Source organism: Oncorhynchus tshawytscha, linkage group LG02 (genome assembly GCF_018296145.1).
Source record: "Oncorhynchus tshawytscha isolate Ot180627B linkage group LG02, Otsh_v2.0, whole genome shotgun sequence".
Taxonomy (NCBI): domain Eukaryota; kingdom Metazoa; phylum Chordata; class Actinopteri; order Salmoniformes; family Salmonidae; genus Oncorhynchus; species Oncorhynchus tshawytscha.
Window position 1 is genome coordinate 39,781,613 of NC_056430.1, and position 24,207 is coordinate 39,805,819.

The following is a 24,207-nucleotide window of genomic DNA, read 5'->3' on the forward strand; positions in this document are numbered from 1 at the left end:
CATTTAATTACATAATATCTTGAAAACAATTTATTGAAAGCCAAAGTTATTAACATTTGGCTTCAAAGATGATCTATATTTGGAAGAATTTTACAGGCAAAAATGTAAAGTTTGTCTAGGATAATTTACCCAGCTTTATCACTAGCTGTCCGCTCAGTTTATAAAAATGATAAACCAAACCAACGTCAATTATATTAGGAAGAACAAGGTTCACTACATAAGGGTGATGTTTTAAGACCTTACAATGATGGGGGCTTGAATGTAATTGATTTAGAATGTATGAATGGTATGTTGAGACTAAAATGGTTAGTATTTTGAGGACCTCTTAGGCCCCACTCCCCCCTATCTGAGATATCTACTGTAGCCATCATCCTTCACATACAACACCCGTTCTGCTAGTCACATTCTGTTAAAGGTCCCGAAAGCGCACATCACTGGGTCGATCGTCTTTTCAGTTCGCTGCAGCTAGCGACTGGAACGAGCTGCAACAAACACTCAAACTGGACAGTTTATCTTAATCTCTTCATTCAAAGACTCAATCATGGACACTCTTACTGACAGTTGTGGCTGCTTTGCGTGATGTATTGTTGTCTCTACCTTCTTGCCCTTTGTGCTGTTGACTTTGCCCAATCATGTTTGTACCATGTTTTGTGCTGCTACCATGTTGTCATGTGTTGCTGCCTTGCTATGTTGTTGTCTTAGGTCTCTCTTTATGTAGTGTCGTCTCTTTTTGTGATGTTTTTGTGATGTGTGTTTTGTCCTATATTTATAATAGATTTTTTATTTTTAATCCCAGCCCCCATCCCCACTGGAGGCCTTTTGGTAGTCCGTATAGTTAAATAAAAGGTTAAATCAATCAATACATTTTCTCTGTGATATGGATGGCCTGTGTCCCTGCTTCCATCTTTAAAAAGATTGGAATAGATTTCTTGCTTAGACTTTAATATTAACAAATTACCTGTGAAACTTTCTGCACTTCACCAAAAAGTGTTATTATATAGGAAATCCACATATAAACACAACTTCACTCCACATGTATTCAGTACCGTAACAAGACCATAGTCTTTCTTTTTTATTTTATTTAGCTAGGCAAGTCAGTTAGGAACAAATTATTATTTTACAATGACGGCCTACCCCGGCCAAAACCTCCCCTATCCCGGACGACGCTGGGCCAATTGTGTACCCCCCTGTGGGACTCCCGATCATGGCCGGTTGTGATACGGCCCGTTATCGAACTAGGGTCTGTAGTGATGCCTCTAGCACTGAGATGCAGTGCCTTAGACCGCTGCGCCAGTCGGGAGCTAAGAGTTGTAAGAATGGATGAACAAAAATATCTGTAAAAGACCGAATCTTTTAGATGAAAGTTGTAATATCCTCAGCTATAATGTTTAAGATAAAACATTACTGTCCTTATCGCCCCAAGCAATATTTTAGTCATAAATGCTATTCCTTCTAGTCTTGTACTGCTGATGAAAGGGATGTTATTATATTCAGATGAGTCTTTATACATAAATGGCTGTTGTTTGCAGGAAGTGTAAGAAGTGTAACAATATACATCAGACAAGTTATTCCCAAATAATTATTCCCAGAACAGTTAAAGGAACTGTCAATTGTTTTTAATGTATCTGTAACCAAGACAATAAGAACAAAAAAATAATACAAATATTTGTCTTTCTCTATATTACCCAAGGCCAAAGAGAACCATTTAAAAATTCTAAATTTTATTTATCCGTCAAATACATTTTTAAGATTGAAATTCAATGTAGAGCGTAATGACAACATTTTGTGGGAATGACATTGAAACTACTGAACATGTTTTATTTTCCTGTGATCATATTACCACTTTCTGGGAGGAGTTACATGATTTATTAATTTCAAAGAATATTAATATTGACAATTTCACATACAATGACATCAAATTTGGGGGGGATTTACTTGGCTCATTATGCTCTAGTGACTCATGGCAGGCCGGGCGCCTGCCGGCCGACTTCGGTCGTCAGTTGAACGGTGTTTCCTCCGACACATTGGTGTTTCGGAGGACGCATGACTCGACCTTCGCCTCCCCCGAGCCCATCCGGGAGTTGCAGTGATGAGGCAATATCGTAATCACAAAATTCGGGGGGAGGGAAATGGGGTAAACATTACAACAAAATATCATACATGTAGTTTCAAGTCACCTTGTCTGAGAGAAATGTACACGGTTATCAAACCATCAAGCCAGGGTATGCCTACACCAAACACATCCCTTATTTTACATATTTCTAAAATTCCCTATGGGAAAAATTATTGGAAACATTTAGCAGTTTTATGGGTATTATGACACCTCCACTGTGGGGCTCTGTTTGACACAATTGACTAGACATGCTCAATTCTTCAGGAAGTTTTGTTTTCCCATCACTACTAAGTTACCAAGCTATTTTTTGGGGTTGAAAGAATTGAAAAGCATTACAACCTATGAACACAACAGACACAAACAACATTACCAAGCATAGGCAGCCAACGCTTAAAGAACAGAAAAAGTAGCCAGCCCCTTCCAAATAATTATTGCTGGTTCCATCTGTGTAAATGCGTCCCCTTATGAGCAGGCGCAGAATGCAGCCATAAACGGCATTTTATTATATTGCTAATGAACGATTACGCCATTGACTGCAGAATATTGTTAACTGCTATTAAAAATGGTAAGGACTCATTTGCCATTTTTGTCTAGCTAGCTACCATCACAGGTGATCTAGTAAAAACAAAACTGTATGCAATTTGATGCATGCTATATTTAATTGAGTATGGCTTTTTAGATTTTTCAAGAAAATAGTTTATTAATCGATACAGTACATATAATAAGAACAAGAACAAACAATACAATAATTAGGAATTAACAGGCAGTCGTATACACCATTGAGAGTCAAAGCATGCTTAAGGTTTCTGTGGTGATTTTGTGTTGTGGTCAATAATTATTTACACATAATTGGACAACATCAAGGATATGGGGTAGTCTAAAAACTCTTCATAATTATGCTAAACCACAGTCAGGGTTGGAGTCCCAATTCCTGTCAATTCACATTAAGTCAAGCTAAGCAGTGACAATATTGAGGTCAGATCTAGGTAAGTGATTTTTTACCTTTTCTTACAAATTCATAAATTAAACTAGCCAATGTGAAAACCTGATTCATATTGGCAATAACAGGTAACCTGTGTGCTTAAAACACTGTGGTTAACCGTCACTACAGAACAGACATCTTCATAATACTATGCAGACCCACACAACATGTTGCATACGAAACAAGTTCATATTGAATAGCCCGCTAAGGTGGCCAAAAGTGCACCCACACCAACTCTTAGTTCTCTTCATGAACATTTGCATACAAAATGACAGGAGGCTGAATAAAAGGTACAGTATGTCACATTTTAGCATGAACTTTGTTGATTTGTGAGGAGTACAATTTAGTAATACCTGAAATAACAAATCATAAACCAGAAACTTATCAGCATTGAAATGTTGTTACTGTCTTAAGTTTGCAGCCTCCAAGAACAAAAATCCACAAGTTGGAACGCGCTAGCAATGCCCCATTCCCCTCTCATTGTTTTTGGTCATTAATGCTCAAGTTAGCAGTTGGGTGATTCTCACGAAACAACTTTTAACCATAGCAGTAACAAATTGAGTTATAAAACCATGATGCATCTGCAACAATCATTCTTAAGACTAAGATGCTTAGTTTATGGCATAGTGCCTTACATTTTCACCCCAAATTATCATTACCAAAATGCATCCGGATTAAAATTGGGTAATTTTATAAAATGGTACTACTATTACTAGAAAAACCTAACTTATTTGAATAAACACTATGTTTCTGCAGTTTGAGGATAAATCATAAAAATTCTGTACTAGTTGGAAGTTTACATTAAACTATATTTATTACATAAAAAGAGTGTCTGTGGACATGTTTCTCATTACCGTAACACTTTTTCAAATGGCTGTAAAAACTCCTATATTCATTTTTTATAAAGTTTTATTCACCCATGATGCTTCATCTAGAGAAGTAGTCCTTAAAGTTAATTTAATCTTTATTTATGTCTTCAGAATGAGGATCTTATTCTCCCCTTTACGACACTTGACGACCTCATTACCAAAATGAGAGAAATGCTAAAATTGGGAAAAACAAAAAACTTGGAGAACCATCACCTTACCAGCATGGAGGCATGAATGGGCTTTAGTGATGTGGTCCATTTGCAAGCAATAGGAGACAGCAGACTGAGCTAAGTGCCTCTCATTACCGCATCACTTATGTCTTTCGTTAATGAGAACCTTAATTTCGGTAACGATAATAACCTCATTTAAATGTATAGTTGATGGGTGTGTTGTGGTGGTAACAAATTATTTACTAGGACTACAGCTTACACCTATTGTATAGATTTTTGGTAAAACATCAGTTATTCGATTAAGTAGGATCAAATAATTATGGGTGTAAACTCCATTTAATTTACCTAAAGCCACAATCTGGAGTTTGTTTCAACAAAGAGCAGCCCTGTCACTTTTTGACATGTGTACTTGTTTTACCTCTCTTTTTTGTAAATATCCCACAGATACTTTTTTGGCACATCATGCTATGCCATTTGCCCATAAAATGCCATTCAATTTACAAACCCATCTAAAATACCTTAGAACCACACATATCCACATCCTAATACACCAATATTACCTGCAGAAAGTGTCACCTTTTTATGCTTAAGTCCACTTTCGAAAATATATGCACGTAATTACAGTACTTATGCTAAATTAAGGTATTTTAGTCAATTGTATTAAGACCAGTGATTTTCATATTACCCAAATAATTTGGGATTGACAAATGACACATTTTGATGATGAATCTAACAGAGCTCAGTACAGTTTTTAAACTGCAAACTATGCAACACTCATTACCAAACCATGTATTCTCATCGCCGGATCCAACTTATCATTACCGTAATAAACCAATATTTAGGAAATATTACAAAAAGTCAAATGTATACTTGTAATGTTGGCTTAATTTGATAGTGTGCCTTTTGTTCTTTATCTTTGGATACATAAAAACAAGTAATTATCACCAAAAAAACAAGATTCAGAAAAGGTTGTATGTTGCAGTTATGAAAAATTACAAAACACATGAATAATTTAATTTGAAATATATTTGTTTTCAGTGTTTAACTCAGGCCTTTTCATTAGGTGAGCAATGTTAAAAAAATATATAGAAATTGGTTTGTCTTACTTTTTGGGGACTTTGAAAACTATTACGGTAATGAAAGTGTTTGCATTGGTAGTTGTGGAAATGCATAATATCTGATAAATAAACATAACAATAATTCTGAAATAGATAACTAAAGATCCTATTCTTAGAGGAATTGTGGTGGAAAATGTGTTTATTTCTTGTTGTCAAGTGCCAGTTTCATGAGAATCACCCAGTTGGTGTCAGCAGCTTAGTAGAAAAATATGTATCGTCGTGGATTACAGTTTCTCCTGGCCCGTAGACAACTGTCAAGTTAAGGAACCATCTTGCTAATGTTGTAATTTTGGTGAACCAAAGAGGGTATATTAAACACAGGTTTAAAAACTGTGGGTGAACTACACCTTTAAAGGCAATTTGTATTTGGAGATATTACACAATGCACCTTTAATGAGTAAGAGTTTAAAATGGCAATACAAAAGAAAACGGCACCATTCATAATAAAGGTGTGGTATTGGTTAACTAGAATAAGACATTTTCACATGTTCAAATTAATAATCTCAATAAACATGTAAAAACAGGGAGTGTTTGTTTCAGCGGGTTATAGGTTACTAGCACACATAGCCCATCCCTTTTGTGAAATAAATAAAAACAATTATCTACATCCAGAAAGACATCCATCTACATCCAGAAGGAATTATTGATGGGTGTGGTGAAATAATTGAGATGCACCAGGTCAAATAGGCCATCCTGCATGAGAGCAAAAACAAACAAATGTCAAATTAAGAATAATATGAAGGTAGTCTTGATAGCTTATAGCTGTAGGCCAAGAGCTGTGAACGTGAAATAACATTTCTTATAATTGCTGCTCCTTAACCACAAGGAATCAAGGCATATCATTTGACAGCATCTACAAGTCAATATTCTTCCATTCTTTCTAATTATTTAGAAACTTTAGTGAGGTTGCTGTGAAACTTAGTACATTTTTCCATTGATATCCCCAGATAAGAGTGCAGGTTGAGAAGAAAGCTCATTTCAATTAGGTGAATGATTTCCCTGAAAACACTCACCTTTGGTGTGGTTCATCTTCCAGAGCCAATACTTCTGTCCTCAAAAATGGTGATTTCAACCTGGTGAGAGGGTTAGTTAAGGAAACTAGGATCCAGCAGGACATTAAAGAAGGGTAGACATGAAAGGTCTGAGTGTGTCCCAAATGGCATCCTATACCCTACTTTTGATCAGACTAGTGCAATTTGGGATGTACCCTGTTTGTGTGAGCCTCCAAGACAGTAATGGATACAACCCTGAGACCTCTCTCTATTGGGTCTGTCAGCAGGAGTCCCAGAGGAGCGTAGATCTTCTCATTCTGCTCCTTGACGAACCTAGCGATTTTCTTCAACACCTAGAGACAAAGAAAGTAAGCCCTTTCACCCATTCATGGCTTGGCCTCATAAAAAGACTACATCCAATATGGCCACTGGTCCACGTGTCATTCAACATTGGTTACGTCCCAAATGACACCCGTTTCCCTAAAAAGTGCAATACTTTTGACCAGGACCCATAGGGTGACATTTGGGACCCAGATTGCTTTTATTTGGAAAATTATACCAACCCTTGTCCTACATATTGTCTAGTTCTGTTTTTCCCTCAGCAGGAAAAAACTGAACTAGACAATACATTTGCGCCAGGTGTGATATCGCTCCTAAATAGCTTGTGCTAATATTCCTATCAAACCCAGTAAGGCCAGCAGGCTAGTCTCTTTTTATTGGTATGTAACTTATGAAAGTTGTACTGTCAATTTGTTTTATATTTAAACGTGTACATGATACTGCAACAAAATTTCCCCAAAGGGACAATAAAGTCAATAAAGTAAAAGACTTAGGGACCTACTTTCTCATAGTGGGTCTCCATACAGAGGAAGATTGTATAGGCGGTCATGCAGGCCAAGCAGCCCTCCAGGTAAGACTTGCCACCAATTTTCTCAGCCTCGGCGTAAAGGTTGTTAAGTGTCTGCATCGTCTCCTCAAACTGCTGCTTATCAACCTGAAAAAATAATGCCCACCAACCCCTCAGTAAAAAGGTCTGCATGGCCAAATTCACACCTTTGAAAAGGAAACAGGTGAGTAGCTAGTTGTATCCATACATTGGGCCTAATTCAGGTGCTAATAAGGGTGAACATTGTACACAATCTTAAAGAAACCAATTCATTTCTAAGTACCTCTGTGTGCATGTATGTTAATAAAGTGCTGAGCGATTAACCGGAATTTCAGGTATTTTTTAATTTTTTAAAACAACTAATTGACCGGCATCGGTTCAATTATTTGAATTCCATTTGTTTTTCCATTGAGTTTAATGCGCACATCACACAGTTTCTCTAGAGATAAATCAGATCCAGCCTGAACTGTGCAATGTAGTAGGGAGTTGCTGTTTCCAACAGAAATATTTTATAGTTTAGTGCATAAAATGTGGCCAATAATCCATTGTGCATCTACTTGACTGGTCTGTTTGTTTTAAGCCTGCTACGAAGAGAGAAGGATGTGCAATTGTGAGGTGATAAAAAGAGTGGAGGTGTCATAATACCCATAAAACCTAGTGGTCAAATATGGAAATGGTTTCCACTCGTCGTCGTCCCCCCCCCATTCATTTTCCCCCACCATAGGGTATTTTTGAAACACTTCAAATAAGGGCTGTGTTTCGTGTAGGCTTACCCTGGCGTGACGTTTTGATAACCATGTAAATCTCACTTGGACAAGGTGACATTAATCAATATATTTGTCTCTACTTACTCTCAGATTTGAAAATGCTACTTAGCATCAAAGTAGACATCACGCAAAGCTCCTGCACGCCATCTCTAGCCGACACCTTTGCTAACAGATATTGTGTCCATTGAAAACTTACACTGGACAGTTCAGAATTGTCCATTTAAAGAAATGTAGCCAATTAATGAATTACTACATTTAGCTAACATTAGATATATGGATGAACTATCTAGTATTTATAAAATAGTCAGACAGTATAGGCATCAGCTCTAAAATAAATGTAATATACAAAACTGAAATATTTTATTAAAGTTGTGAATAAATGGTTAATAGGTGATAAGCAGTAATGGGCCATCTATACCATCATGTGACTTATGAATTGTTTTATTCTGTGTTCCAGCATTCAACCCACAATGTTTAGTGCATTTAATGTTAAAAAAAGAAGAAGAATCAAAAACCGTGATTATTTGTATATAATCGAACCGAAACGACCTTTAAAAAAAAGCACAAATCGCTCAGCACTGGTGCGTTATCATACCCTGGACTCCAGCTCTGAGGGGAACTTGGTCTGGAACTTGCAGATTTTACCCGAGTTGTAGTCCCTCTGGACATACACTTTGGAGGCGACGGCTGCTTGTTGCTGCAGCTCCTGTAAGCTGTGCGTCTGGGTGGGGTAAAACATGAATTGAAAAAACATCTCATGGGATCACTTGAATCGATCAGAATTCTAGTTATTGGGTTAATGGGAAAAGCTAGTTAGCTAACGTTACATATCTCTGCTTCAGACAGACTAACGTTATGGGCCTTAAGATGTTTTTTGGAAACCGGGCCCTGGACAGGCAGAGAGCTAACTAACGTTAGCTAACGTACCTAGTTTGCTAGGCTAGTAGACCAAGCACCACAGCACAGGCAGCCACCAAATGGTGATATCTAATTTGGTCAGACACGGCTTATAATATAGTTGTAAATGTCTCAATACACACAGTTAAAACACAAATGTGAACGCAATTTACCTCCGCCATAGTGGACTGAGTGAGTGTTCCTTCCTCCAGCTAGCTCACTACTGCCGCGTTCAAACCAACTGGGATCTCGAGGAAAAACGAGCTCGGAATTCCAACTCCGGAACTAGTGCTTCTTTCTAGTGCTGCGTGCAAAACGACTGGGAACTCGAAAAAATACGAGGTAAAATCATGACGTCAGTTATCTTCAGTTCGGAAAGGCCCGAGTTCGAGTTGGAATTCCGAGTTCGATAACCATTCAAATAAAATAAAATTCTTCCGAGTTCTGTTGTTTTGAAAGCTCGGAAGTCTGAGATTTCTGGGACCGAGTTCCGAACTCCCAGTTGGTTTGAACGCGGCATAAACTCCGACCTGAAGAACACTGACGTCATGATTTGATCTGTATTTGTCAAAGGTTCCAGTTGTTTTGAAAGCTGCATGACACCACTGTGAAGCGGGCAAGAATAACTACGCACTTCCTGGTCACGGAATTTTGGAATCTTTTAGAATTAGAGTCCTTTCCTATATACTTTCTAAAATAATAACTAGGGCGAAAATGATAAGTAATTTGCATAACTTATCGATATATTTGATACTACTTATCATAGGCCTGGGGCGGCAGGGTAGCCTAGTGGTTAGAGCGTTGGTCTAGTAAACGGAAAGTCAACCCCCCGAGCTGACAAGGAACAAATGTCGTTCTGCCACCAGGCAGTTAACCCACTGTTCCTAGGCCGTCATTGAAAATAAGAATTTGTTCTTAACTGACTTGCCTAGTTAAATAAAGGTAAAATAAATACAAATAATTATTGAAAATATTTCTGTACGTTTTTTGTTTATTTTTCCAAGCCTAAATGGTCAACCATGTTTTTTAATTTGTGTACATTTATTGAACAGTACATAATTGCTTGTACTGTTGTGTTACAGTAAAAGGGTGGTCCATTCTACTCAGGAGAAAAACATATTGATACAACAGTAGCTAATATGGTGAGGTCTGTCCATAATAAATCCCTACTCTACCTTCTAAACAGCACTATCAACAAGGCATGTTATACAGGTCCTAGTTTTGTCACACCTGACTATTGTTCAGTTGTGTAGTCAGGTGCCACCAAGAGGGACTTAGGAAAATTGCAATTGGCTCAGAACAGGGCAGCAGAACAGGGCAGCACAGAGAGTATACATGAATATTATGCATGTCAATCTCTCCTGGCTCAAAGTGGAGGAGAGATTAACTTCATCAATACTTGTATTTGTGAGAGATATTGACATGTTGAATGCACCGAGCTGTCTGTTAGAACTACTGGCACACAGCTCAGACACCCATGCATACCCCACAAGACATGCCACCAGAGGTCTCTTCACAGTCCCCAAGTCCAGAACAGACTATGAGAGGCGCACGGTATTACATAGAGCCACGACTACATGGAACTCTATTCCACATCAAGTAACTGATGCAAGCACTAACAATTTATTTTTAAAAACAGTAAATAATACACAACCTGGAACAAATCAAAATCAAATCCAACTTTGTCACATGCGCCGAATACAACAAGTGTAGACCTTACCGTGAAATGCTTACTTACAAGCCCTTAACCAACAGTGCAGTTCAAGAAGAGTTAAGAAAATATTTACCAAATAGACTAAAGTAAAAAAATAAGAATAAAAAGTAACACAATAAGAATAACAAAGCTATATACAGGGGGTACCGGTACCGAGTCAGTGTGTGGGGGTACAGGTTAGTTGAAGGTAATTTGTACATGTAGGTAGGGGTGAAGTGACTATGCATAGATAATAAACAGCGAGTAGCAGCAGTGTACAAAAGGGGGGTTCAATGTAACAGCATGGACTGTAAAGCAACACAAACATAGGCACAGACATATGCATACACACACACACGATAACATATGCACTATACACACATGGTGTGTTTATGGACATATTCAATCTCTCCCTATCCCTGTCTGCTGTCCCCACATGCTTCAAGATGGCCACCATTGTTCCTGTACCCAAGAATGCAAAGGTAACTGAACTAAATGACTATCGCCCAGTAGCACTCTCTTCCGTCATCATGAAGTGCTTTGAGAGGCTAGTTAAGGATCATATCACCTCTACCTTACCTGTCACCCTAGACCCACTTCAATTTGCTTACCACCCCAATAGGTCCACAGACAATGCAATCACCATCACACTGCACACTGCCCTATCCCATCTGAACAAGATGAATACCTATGTAAGAATGCTGTTCATTGACTATAGCTCAGCATTCAACACCATAGTACCCTCCAAACTCATCATTAAGCTTGAGGGCCTGGGTCTCAACCCCGCACTGTGCAATTGGGTCCTGGACTTCCCGACGGGCCGCCCCCAGGTGGTGAAGGTAGAAAACAACATCTCCACTTCACTGATCCTCAACACTGGGGCCCCTCAAGGGTGTGTGCTCAGCCCCCTCCTGTACTCCCTGTTCACCCATGACTGCTTGGCCATGCACATCCAACTCAATCATCAAGTTTACAGACGATACAACAGTAGTAGGCTTGATTACCAACAATGACGAGACAGCCTACAGGGAGGAGGTGAGCGCTCTCGGAGTGTGATGTCAGGAAACTAACCTCTCACTCATTGTACACACGGAAACTGCAGCGCCCACAACCCCAGGGCTCTCCAGAGGGTGGTGCGGTCTGCACAACGCATCACCGGGGGCAAACTACCTGCCCTCCAGGACATCTACAGTACCCGATGTCACAGGAAGGCCAAACTGGTAATCAAGGACAACAACCATCTAAGCCACTGCCTGTTCACCTCGCTATCATCCAGAAGGCGAGGTCAGTACAGGTTCATCAAAGCTGGGACCGAAAGACTGAAAAACAGCTTCTATCTCAAGGCCATCAGACTGTTAAACAGCCATCACTAGCACAGAGAGGCTGCTGCCTACGTACAGACTTGAAATCATTGGCTACTTTAATAAATGGAACACTAGACAGTTTAATAATGGCACTTTAATTTTATTTACATATCTTGCATTACTCATCTCATATGTACAGTGGGGCAAAAAAGTATTTAGTCAGCCACCAATTGTGCAAGTTCTCCCACTTAAAAAGATGAGAGAGGCCTGTAATTTTCATCATAGGTACACTTCAACTATGACAGACAAAATGACTTCCAGAAAACATTTGACCTCTGTCATTTCCAACAAAGTATTGAGATAAACTTTTGTAATTGACCAAATACTTATTTTCCACCATAATTTGCAAATAAATTCATAAAAAATCCTACAATGTGATTTTCTGGAGAAAGAAAATTCTAATTTTGTCTGTCATAGTTGAAGTGTACGTGATCTTGAATCAGTTAAAAATTGCTGAAAAAAGGGAGGTGGTTTGTTGAAGTAGAATGGTAGAAAGTACAGTGCCTTCGGAAAGTATTCAGACCCCTTGACGTTTTCCACATTTTGTTACGTTACAGCCTTAATCTAAAATGTATTACATAAATAAACATTCTCAGAAATCTATACACAATGCACCATAATGACAAACCAATAAACAGGTTTATAGAATTTTTTACACATTTATTAAAAATAAATAACAGAAATACCTTATTTTATAGACCCTTTGCTATGAGACTCAAAATTGAGCTCAGGTGCATCCTGTTTCCATTGATTATCCTTGAGATGTTTCTACAACTTGATTGCAGTCCACCTCTGGTAAATTCAATTGATTGGACATGATTTGGAAAGGCACACCTGTCTGTATAAGATCCCACAGTTGACAGTGCACGTCAGAGAAAAAACCAAGGTCGAAGGAATTGTCCATAGAGCTCCAAGACAGGATTGTGTTGAGGCACAGATCTGGGGATGCATACCAACAAATGTCTGCAGCATTGAAGGTCCCCAAGAACACAGTGGTGTCCATCAAGAACACAGTGGTCAGCCACCAAGACTCTTCCAAGAGTTGGCCGCCCGGCCAAACTGAACAATTGGGGGAGAAGGACCTTGGTCAGGAAGGTGACCAAGAACATGATGGTCACTCTGACAGAGCTCTGTGGAGATGTGAGAACCTTCCAGAAGGACAACTATCTCTGCAGCACTCCACCAATCAGGCCTTTATAGTAGAGTGGCCAGGTGGAAGCCACGCCTCAGTAAAAGCAGAGCCGGACCTGACCTCTCTGGGGCCCTAAGCAAAATTATGCTAACGGGCCCTCCTACCTGACCCCTGAGCCATGTAAACCATTTGCCACATAGTCACACCTGACACCCCAGTGCTCCCACTACAATCCTCCCTCCTTTAAAACAGTTTTCTCCATCTGTTGGTCTAAGAATAAGTAGACCTATACCGAACGAGGTATAAACCTAAAATATTTATTGAATATAAGATTTTCTATAGAATCTTAAGATAAGTTAATATTAACATTAACATAAATAAGAAATTGTAGAAAATATCAAATGTAGAAAATAATAAAATATAACACTGAGCTTTGGCTCTGCTGCCTGGTAATTATTCCAGTCCTCACAATATTATACAATTAGCTTTGTCTATACAATGTAAACAACCCTGTAGGCTATGGATGCAGCTATATGTCTCAAAATAGTCAAATAAAACCTATACAGCTGTGTGATTAACTTTGGTTCCCTCTACAGCCTGGGCATTTTCAGCAGCAGTCCATCTGGACTGTCTGGAAGAAGTTGAGAAAGTATGTCACATAGTTAAGCAGTCATTTACACAAATGCACTTCTGCCATACAATCTTAAATGTTACTAAGTGTGTAAACATTTGAATGTTTGAATTAAAATCTTACCATTAAAATATTCCTCTTCTGCACTTTATTGAGGCAAAATCATCAATGATGTCATCATAGGACATGTGTTTCCCCACATCATGATTTATGCTCATGAGTGCCAGACCACTCCTACGTTCCTGTGACATGGAAGACCTCCGGTAGCTTTTGATGAGCTTTCATTTTGAAAAGCTCCTCTCTGCCGATGCTACTGTTACTGGTAGGGTGACTGCAATTCTTAGGGCCGTCCAAAGGTTAGACTAGAGTTCCTCCAGGTTTTCTCACAGAGAAAGGAAAGCAGCTCAAAGGATGTCATTTTATCTGATGGCAGATCTGGTCAAGTCTGAATCTCGTGTCCCAGATCCATTCCACTGAGGTCACAGTCATCTCTGAAGGTTAGAGTGTTTTCAGCTTCCATGCAGTGAGCCTTTAAAGATTCACTGGACATCTGAGAGGCAGTGCTGAAGGTCAGCAGCACTCCATATTTGGTTTTCACAGAGTTGAGTGTTTCAAATCTCTCATCCATGGATGTCACAGCAGAGTCAACCACAATGTTGAAGTAGTTGACTTCAAGGTTTTTCGGTGCATCAGTCACTGGTTCGTCAGAAGTCTCATAGCTGAAATGCCTCTTGCTGTTTCTCAGGCTCTTCTCTATCAGAACAGCCTCCACATTCATTTCTTCACAAATGCTTTTGGCTGTTGTCTGGGCCTCAGAGAATCCAGTTTCCCGGTATTTAGTAAGGGAGGCCTTTGCATTTGAGATTAAATTCACTGCGATATCCAACTGCATTGGGGTGGATTGGAGGTGCTTGTTCATCTTGTCTGTCATTGTCAGTATCTCACACCATACGACACAGCAAATCAAGAAGCGGTAGGACTCAACTTCCTCTGCAAATGCTTGTGCCTCCACATTGGCCACAGGATCGTTGATTGTCTGTCTGGCTTCCAGTTATGCCTCCCGAACCTCAGAAGCCTGATACCTGATTATATGAACACTTTGGAGCATACACTCCCATCTTGTGTCACTCCATGACTTCACAGTTATGTTCACGTGTTTCTTTAAAACACTCCATCTTTGTGTGCCAGCTGAAAAGAAGACTGGGGGCCAATCTGCTGGGTCATTTGGTGGAGCAGCAACTGTTCTATTAGGGCCTGCGCTGCTTGTATCTGATGCTGGCTGTACACCTCTGGTTGTGCTAATACTGGCTGCGGCTGCCTGTACTTCACCTGGGTCTGTGTTTGTACTTGCTGAAGACGGTTGTACTGGGTCTGTGTTAGTACTTGCTGAAGACGGTTTTACTGGGTCTGTGTTAGTACTTGCTGAAGACAGCTGTAATGGGTCTGTGCTAGTATTTGCTGAAGCTGCCAGTACTGGGTCTGTGTTAGTACTTGCTGAAGACGGTTGTACTGGGTCTGTGTTAGTACTTGCTGAAGACGGCTGTACTGGGTCTGTGTTAATACTTGCTGAAACTGCCAGTACTGGGTCTGTGTTAGTATTTGCTGAGGCTGGATGTGGATCAACTGAGTCTGTGCTTGTATTGGCTGATGATCTCCTCTACTGACAAACTTAAGCATAGCACCTGTAAATTATAGATAACAATACTATTATTAATTTTATCAACTGCATCTAGCCCATTCAGACTGGCTCCCCCAGATTTTATTTTATACATTTTAAAATATAAAATACTATTTATACTATGGCTTGGCTGAATACTTGATGGTTATTATTTACTGAGAGCTGGACATCCATATTGCCCAGTATGCCCAGCTAATCAACATTTTAAATTCAACATATAAATCAATAGTCAGTGTTAATCCATTGCTTTCCATCTTGCATTAGTCCAGAGTTGTAACTAAACCTTGACTGAGAGACTTGATAATCATTGTCTTGTTTTAAAATGATGTGCGCCAATGGGGAGTGCCATCACACCCATATATCGTCTGGACTGGTCCCCACAGAGGTTGCTGCTGGAAAGTGCAAGTTTCATTTCGTGCACGCGCATTTGAACGCATGTTCACACTCGACGCGATTATCTTTTTCGAGTTGCAATTTATAAACACTGTTGCCCGTTGGCGTTTATCAAACGTAATAAATAGTTGTATTTCACTCTCACTTTTGTCATGCACAAAGTCACAGAACACAGTCCTGGAAGTGGCTGGCAAGCAAGCAAGACACAGACAGACCAAGAGATGCACTGCCCAGCTAGGTTAGCCAAAAGGCACCTAAAGACTCTCTGAACATGAGAAACAAGATTCTATGGTCTAAGGAAACCAAGATCAAACTTTTTGGCTTGAATGCCAAGCGTCACATCTGGAGTAAACCTTGCATCATCCCGATGGTGAAGCATGGGGATGGCAGCATCATGCTGTGGGGATGTTTTTCAGCGGCAGGGACTGGGAGATTAGTCAGGATTGAGGCAAAGATGAACGGAGCAAAGTACAGAGAGATCCTTGATGGAAACCTGCTCCAGAGCACTCAGGACCTCAGACTGGGGCAAAAGTTCACCTTCCAAAAGGACAATGACCCTAAGCACACAGCCAAGACAATGCAGGAGTGGCTTAGGGACACGTCTCTGAATGTCCTTGAGTGGCCCAGCCAGAACCCAATTGAACATCTCTGGAGAGACCTGAAAATAGCTGTGCAGTGACGCCCCCCATCCAACCTGACAGAGCTTGAGAGGATCTGCAGAGAAGAATGTGAGAAACTCCCCAAATACAGGTGTGCCAAGCTTGTAGCGTCATACCCAAGAAGACTCAAGGCTTAATCGCTGTCAAAGGGGCTTCAACAAAGTACTGAGTAAAAGGTCTGAATACTTATGTAAATGGAATATTTCAGGGTTTAAAAAAATATGAATTAGCAAAAATGTTTTTGCTTTGTCATTATGGGGTATTGTGTGTAGATTGATGAGGGTGGAAAAAACTATTGAATCAATTTTAGAATAAGGCTGTAACGTAACAAAATGTTGAAAAAGTCAATGGGTCTGAATACTTTCAGAAAGCGCTATATAAGCGCAAGCTGTATGTCAGATTGAAGACAGGAGGAGAAATGGAAGTGAGGTGCCTTTGGGTGAAAACAGAGTTGGGTGCTGTGGAATCGGTGAAGGTCACCAGAAATGGTTTTGTGATAATTGTTTGTGTTTCTGTTGGTCAGAGGAAGCATGCGCTCAGCCTCAAACAAATGGGGACAAGAGATGTGAATTGTTTTGCTCCGGAGAAAAGGGTGCCATTGACAGGAGTGATTACTGGGGTAGTTGTAAATGTGAAAGTTGACCAACTGAAGGGGAAGATTCCCGTGATGCTCATCGTTTGGTGCGACACAGACACAGTGGCGTGAGTGGTGAAACAGAAGAGTCTTTGTCTGTTTTTTTGTTTGTTTTGATTTTGAGTCTTTGCCCGACAAAGTGATGTTAGGATATATAAGTTATCTCGTATAAGCTTTTGTGCCGAATACATTATGGTGTTACAGGTGCCAAGCTTATGGGCATGTGGCAGAAGTGTGTATATATAACACTGCGTGAGTGCATAGTTGGATGGTGAGCCGTGCATTGCATGACATTTCATTTTGTGCTGTTCCTATCAGGTACATTGTTAAAGATATTATATTGTATATTGTAATTGTATTATTTTGGTAACTACATGCCCAGTGAACAAGCACCAAACCAGCGTGCGTGAGTGCAGAGTTGGATGGTGAGCCGTGCATTGCATGACGTGGAATTTTGTGCTGTTCCTATCAGAGTAAAGCTCCGTGACTGGTGCTACAAGTTGGAGTTTGTGTCGATGATTGATTGTACACAATGCAAGCAGAGTACTGTTACATGTAGGAGGGAGGTTCCTAGGTGTGAGAAGTGTGCAGAAGGGCATGAGACAAAGGAATGTGTAGCATTGAGGGAAGAAACACTATGTATTAATTGTAGCGATGCCCATGGGGCTGGGGATCAGAAATGTCTGGTGCGAGAGAGGCAGGTTGAGGTTACCAGGGTTAGAGTAGTGCAGAAGTTGTCATATGCTGAGGCAGTGAGGAAAGTAGAGGAAGATGGGTCAAGGTGGAGGTATCCTGAGAGGAGTGGTGTGAGTAGTAGAATTGTACCAGTACAGAGGGATAGGCCAACAAGGGATATGTTTCAGTAAGATTGGATTTTTAGCGTTTATAGAAATGGTTATCAACTGTACAGCAGGGACGTAAGTCACAGTAAATTGAGGTTATGTTGGCAGCTGCAGAGTAGTATTTGAGTGTACGAGACTTGACGTCAGAGGAGTTACAGGGTGTGTTGAGTTGTGGTGTCCCGTCCTTTCAGGCTGTTGGCCTGAGGTAGGTCTAGATAGATTGAAATAGTGGAGTAGGGTGGTGGATTTTTAATGAGTGTAGGGTTAGATGGTCGGGTATTTGAGGGCTGACTGCTCCGGGAGAAGATAGGGCGTGTTATGTGTTGTTTAAGCACGCACAGAACAGTGTGTTGGAAGCAGTGTTAGGGTTGTATAATAAGGTGTGGAGGACTGGGGTGATACCTGCCAGGTGGAAACGTGTGGTGTTGTTGCCATTTGTGAAACCTAGGCCTATCGCGCTGACTTCCAACGTGTAAGTTGATGGAAAAGATGGTAGTGAGTAGGATGATGTATTTTGTGGAAGTTAGGGGTTTGATGAGTGTAGCACAGAGGGGTTTCAGGAGAGGCCGGTCTGCCATGGATGCCCTGGTGACAGTTAATACAGAGATAGCCAAGGCCCTGTCAATAAAAGAAGGGATGAGTGTTGTGTATTTTGACATTGAGAAAGCTTATGATACCATGTGGAGGGAAGGGTTTTTGATCAAATCAAATCAAATCACATTTTATTGGTCACATACACATATTCAGCAGATGTTATTTAAAAAATATTTATATTTCACCTTTATTTAACCAGGTAGGCTAGTTGAGAACAAGTTCTCATTTACAACTGCTACCTGGCCAAGATAAAGCAAAGCAGTGCGACACAAACAACAACAGAGTTACACATGGAATAAACAAACATACAGTCAATAACACAATATAAAAAAAGTTTATATACAGTGTGTGCAAATGAGGTAAGATAAGGGAGGTAAGGCAATAAATATGCCATTTTTATTGCTGGTGTAGTGAACTGGTTAGTGTCTTCACTGACATTTTCAACTTCTCCCTGACCGAGTCTGTAATGCCTACAGTACCAGTCAAAGTTTGGACACACCTACTCATTCCAGGGTTCTTCTTTATTTTTTACTATTTTCTACATTGTAGAATAATAGTGAAAACATCAAAACTATGAAATAACATATATGGAATCATGTGGTAACCAAAAAAGTGTTAAACAAATCTAAATATATTTTATATTCTTCAAAGTAGCCACCCTTTGCTTTGATGACAGCTTTGCACACTCTTGGCATTCTCTCAACCAGATTTATGAGGTAGTCACCTGGAATGCATTTCAATTAACATATGTGAATTGTGTCATGAATTTACTTTCATTCTTTAATTTTTTTAAAATGTTACCTTTATTTAACTAGGCAAGTCAGTTAAGAACAAATTCTTATTTTCAATGATGGCCTAGGAACAGTGGGTTAACTGCCTGTTCAGAGGCAGAACGACAGATTTGTACCTTGTCAGCTCGTGGATTTGAACTTGCAACCTTCCGGTTACTAGTCCAATGCTCTAACCACTAGGCTACCCTGCCGCCATCATCTGATGACTGTTATTTATTTCACCCACTAACTATGTTTAATTGTTACCCGATTAAATTAATAATTAACAAATAACTCAGTAGGATTTGGGGCACCATGGAATAAGTTGTTTAAAGAGTTACCATCTCCCGAATGAAACTATATAAGGTCTTTACCTACAACATCCATAAAACAGTCAACATATTAATCATAACCTCTTATCATATCATCATTCTGAACAGTCGTAACTTTATTGGATCTGCAAAAACCCCAGCCTTGCTCATGATTCAGTACCACACAAATTAGTTGAATTATTTATTTACTAGCTAACTAAATAATAACACAGAATAAACATACACCCTTTACATGAGACAAAGGTCCCTAGTGAACTGACAAAATATGAATGCTTGTTTACCAAATGAGGGAGGGGTAGAGAGAAAGGGAAAGGGAGACACAACACTTGGATACACTTGGAAACTACTCTCACATAATCCCAATACTTGGCACATGAACCACCGCCCATTTAGAGTAAGAAATCATGAATGTATTGACGTGTGAATGCCTTCATTAATTGTTTATCTCTGTCGGAACCAAGCCTCCTTGGAAAAGGGTTTGGTTGGGTCTCATGTGTAAGGCTCTGATTGTCCACAAGAGGTCTCAGTGTCCTTCTTCTTAGTTGTCTGGTCTCCATTGGGTGTTCATTCCTCAGAACAGATACTTAGCTGTACCAGTGATTGTCTGAGAGGGGAGTTCTCCTCTCTACACCTCGGGTAGATAGTCAAAGTTCCAAACCACTTTACACGCGCAGCTGCAGACTGCCGATGTCCTGGTCTGGTAGGTGAGTTAATTTTCTTCACCTCGTGTTGAGGTTCAAAGTTACAACCATTTCAGATGTGTAGCGACCGCTCCACGCTTTTCTGGTCTAATGTTAATTTCGTTACCAGGGCTTTTTATGCACTCTGGCTAAAGGGAACGGCTCCATCCATCTGAAAAGCTCTCCAACCTCACTCAGAGCATGGCTACTTATTTATGCACAGTTTATAGGAGATAGATTCTCACATTCCTGTTAACAAAAATACATTAATACATTTTTCATATTATATGCACAACGTATTGGATGGAAACTTGACAGATAAGAGGGATATAATTTCCAAGTTACAGTATGTCATCCATACAGTTTTTAATGACATCCCAAAATGAAAACCAATATTACATTTGTTTTCCATAGTTCCCTCTGACCATTTCCAATATTGTTCCGGTATTCACTTTTTGGATGTTAGAGTTTCGGGTGGCAAAAGTATCTGGAGACATAGGACATTCCTTTAGTTGATCCTAAAGGGGGAGAAAGAGCCACCCCTTCTCCTTAATTTACGACAGGGTGTGGAGGTATCAACACCCCCACACAAGTTCCCTCCTCCCCTCTGTGGGCATCTGTGGGGGATGTTGTTATTGTCAACCATTGCCAAGCTGATATGACTCATGGTGATCCTCACAGGACAGTCATGACACTTGTTAAAAGTTCGTGGAACTTTCTTTCCTTCTTAATGCGTTTCATCCTATCAGTTGTGTTGTGACAAGATAGGGGTGGTATACAGAAGATAGCCCTATTTGGTAAAAGACCAAATCCAGATTATGGTAAAAACAGCTGAAATAAGCAAAGACATGAAGGTCAGTCAATGTGGAACATTTCAATAACTTTGAAAGTTTCTTCAAGTGCAGTCGCAAAAACCATCAAGCGCTATGATGAAACTGTCTCTCATGAGGACCGACACAGGAAAGGAAGACCCAGAGTTACTTCTGCTGTAGATGATAAGTTTATTAGAGTTACCAGGCTCATAAATTGCAGACCAAATAAATGCTTCACAGAGTTCAAGTAACAGACATATCTCAACATCAACTGTTCAGAGGGGACCATGTGAATCAGGCCTTTGTTGTCTAATTACTGCAAAGAAACCACTACTAAAGGACACTAATAATAAGAAGAGACTTGCTTGGGCCAAGAAACACGGGCAATGGACATTACACCGGTGGTAATCTGTCCTTTGGTCTGATCAGTCCAAATTTGAGATTTTTGGTCCCAACCGCTGTGTCTTTGTGAGATGCAGAGTAGGTGAACGGATGATCACTGCATGTGTGGTTCCCACCGTGAAGCATGGAGGAGGAGGTGTGATAGTTACCACAGCATTGGGCAGCGATATGCCATCCTATCTGGTTTGCGCTTAGTGAGATAATCATTTGTTTTTCAACAGGACAATGACCCAACACACCTCCAGGCTGTGTAAGGGCTTTTTGACCAAGAAGGAGTGATGGAATGCTGTATCAGTTGACCTGGCCTCCACAATCACACAACATCAGACTAATTGAGATGGTTTGGGATGAATTGCACTGCATAGTGAAAGAAAAGCTGCCAACTAGTGCTCAGAATACATGGGAACTCCTTCAAGACTGTTGGAAAAGCATTCAAGGTGAAGCTGGTTGAGAGAATGCCAAGAGTGTGCAAAGCTGTCATCAAGGCAAAGGGTGGCTACTTTGAAGAATCTAAAATCTGAAATATATTTTGATTTGTTAAACACTTTTTTGGTTACTACATGATTCCATGTGTTATTTCATAGTTTTGATGTCTTCACTATTATTCTACAATGTAGAAAATAGTAAAAATAAAGAAAATCTCTTAAATGAGTAGGTGTGTCCAAACTTTTGACTGTTACTGTACATGTTTCAAGCAGACCACCATAGTCCCTGTGCCCAAGAAAGTGAAGGCAACCTGCCTAAATGACTACCGCACCATAGCACTCACGTCGGTAGCCATGAAGTGCTTTGAAAGGCTGGTCATGGCTCACATCAACCCCATCATCCCGGAAACCCTTGTTAGATTCTGGGTTAAACATGGAACATTGTTATACTAGAGAGATGATACATCAGGAGTAATACTATAGTATCTGAGGAGTGATAGAGACTGGTTTTTACATTAGAAATATCTGTAGGAGCCAGGTTGGTCTGGAACGTGCTGGGTAGAGGGGAGGCAATTAAGGGAGTTTCTATAGGTGACACGGGTGGAGAGTTTAGGATAAGACATCAAGGCGGTTGAGGTCAGGTCAGCTTAAGGGAGGAGTAACAGTTGATTATTACATCACTTCGTCTTCCTGTCGAACAGATGTCAGGGTTGGAGAGAAGGAGGAGTGCATCTAAACTGGAGTATATATACTTGTGTTGATGGAAACATGTTTTGTCTAATGCAGCTGTATTGACCCTCTGGGAAGAATTAAACTTGGTTTAAGCTTTCATAATGTCCGTTTAGTTTTTACTCTGAGAATTAGAACCTAACACCCTAGACCCACTCCAATTCGCATACCGCCTCAACAGATCCACAGATGACACAATCTCAATCACATTCCACACTGCCCTTTCCCACCGGGACAAAAGGAACACCTATGTGAGAATATTGTTCGTTGACTACAACTCAACGTTCAACAACATAGTGCCCACAAAGCTCATTACTATGCTAAGGATCCTGGGACTAAACGCCTCCCTCTGCAACTGGATCCTGGACTTCCTGACGGGCCGCCCCCAGGTGGTAAGGGTAGGCAACAACACATTTGCCACGCTGATCCTGAGGGGTGTGTGCTTAGTCCCCTCCTGTACTCCCTATTCCCCCACGACTGCGTGGCCAAGCACGACTCCAACACCATCATTAAGTTTGCTGACAACACAACAGTGGTAGGCCTGATCACAGCCTATAGGGCAGTATGGTTCCAGGACAACAACCTCTCCCTCAATGTGAGCAAGACAAAAGAGCTGATCGTGGACTACAGGAAAAGGAGGGCCGAGCACGCCGCCATTCACATCGACGGGGCTGAAGTGGAGCAGGTTGAGAGCTTCAAGTTCCTTGGCGTCCACATCACCAACAAACTAACATGGTCCAAACACACCAAGACAGTTGTGAAGAGGGCACGACAACAGCTTTCCCCCCTCAGGAGACTGAAAAGATTTGGCATGGATCTCCATATCCTCAAAAAGTTCTACAGCACCATCGAGAGCATCCTGACCGGTTGAATCACCGCCTGCTATGGCAACAGCTCGGCATCCAACCATAAGGCGCTACAGAGGGTAGTGGGTACGGCCCAGTACATCACTGGGGCAAAATTCCTGCCATCAAGGACCTACAGTGGGGAGAACAAGTATTTGATACACTGCTGATTTTGCAGGTTTTCCTACTTACATGTAGAGGTCTGTATTTTTTTTAATCATAGGTACAATTCAACTGTGAGAAACAGAACAAAAATCCAGAAAATCACATTGTATGATTTTTAAGTAATTAATTTGCATTTTATTGCATGACATAAAAGAAAAGCAGAACTTAATATTTGGTACAGAAACCTTTGTTTGCAATTACAGAGATCATATGTTTCCTGTAGTTCTTGACCAGGTTTGCACACACTGCAGAAGGGATTTTGGCCCACTCCTCCATACAGACCTTCTCCAGATCCTTCAGCTTTCGGGGCTGTCGCTGGGCAATACGGACTTTCAGCTCCCTCCAAAGATTTTCTAATGGGTTCAGGTCTGGAGACTGGCTAGGCCACTCTGGGACCTTAAGATGCTTCTTACGGAGCCACTCCTTTTGTTGCCCTGGCTGTGTGTTTTGGGTCGTTGTCATGCTGGAAGACCCATCTTCAATGCTCTTACTGAGGGAAGGAGGTTGTTGGCCAAGATCTTGCGATACATGGCCCCATCCATCCTCCCCTCAATACGGTGCAGCCGTCCTGTCCCCATTGCAGAAAAGCATCCCCAAATAATTATGTTTCCACTTGCATGCTTCACGGTTGGG

At 40.6% G+C, this 24,207-nt stretch overlaps 1 protein-coding gene across 2 annotated transcripts; it reads right to left on the minus strand.

Moving 5' to 3' along the window:
• Positions 1 to 1,601: 1,601 nt before the first annotated feature.
• On the minus strand, positions 1,602 to 9,289 carry LOC112215575 (golgin subfamily A member 7). Of its 2 annotated transcripts, none has more exons than XM_024374707.2 (6): positions 8,968 to 9,289; positions 8,493 to 8,618; positions 7,086 to 7,238; positions 6,460 to 6,597; positions 6,266 to 6,325; positions 1,602 to 5,945 (listed from the first exon to the last, which is right to left on the minus strand). In XM_024374707.2, exons 1-5 carry the CDS (start codon positions 8,974 to 8,976, stop codon positions 6,278 to 6,280), a joined length of 474 nt encoding a protein of 157 aa, XP_024230475.1. In that variant the 5' UTR covers positions 8,977 to 9,289; the 3' UTR covers positions 1,602 to 5,945; positions 6,266 to 6,277. The 2 variants fall into 2 exon arrangements, with proteins under 2 accessions (XP_024230475.1, XP_024230486.1); XM_024374718.2 differs by having other exon boundaries at positions 6,496 to 6,597; positions 8,968 to 9,274.
• Between the last annotated feature and the right edge of the window lie 14,918 nt (positions 9,290 to 24,207).

Bases quoted from the DNA above. Each gene is read 5' to 3' on its own strand.
- LOC112215575 (XM_024374707.2), bottom strand. The intron at 7,239-8,492 runs GTATGATAACGC...TTATTTTTTCAG, and splicing joins CCTCAGAGCTGGAGTCCAGG to GTTGATAAGCAGCAGTTTGA. The intron at 6,326-6,459 runs GTACATCCCAAA...CCCTCTCACCAG, and splicing joins TGGAGGCTCACACAAACAGG to GTTGAAATCACCATTTTTGA.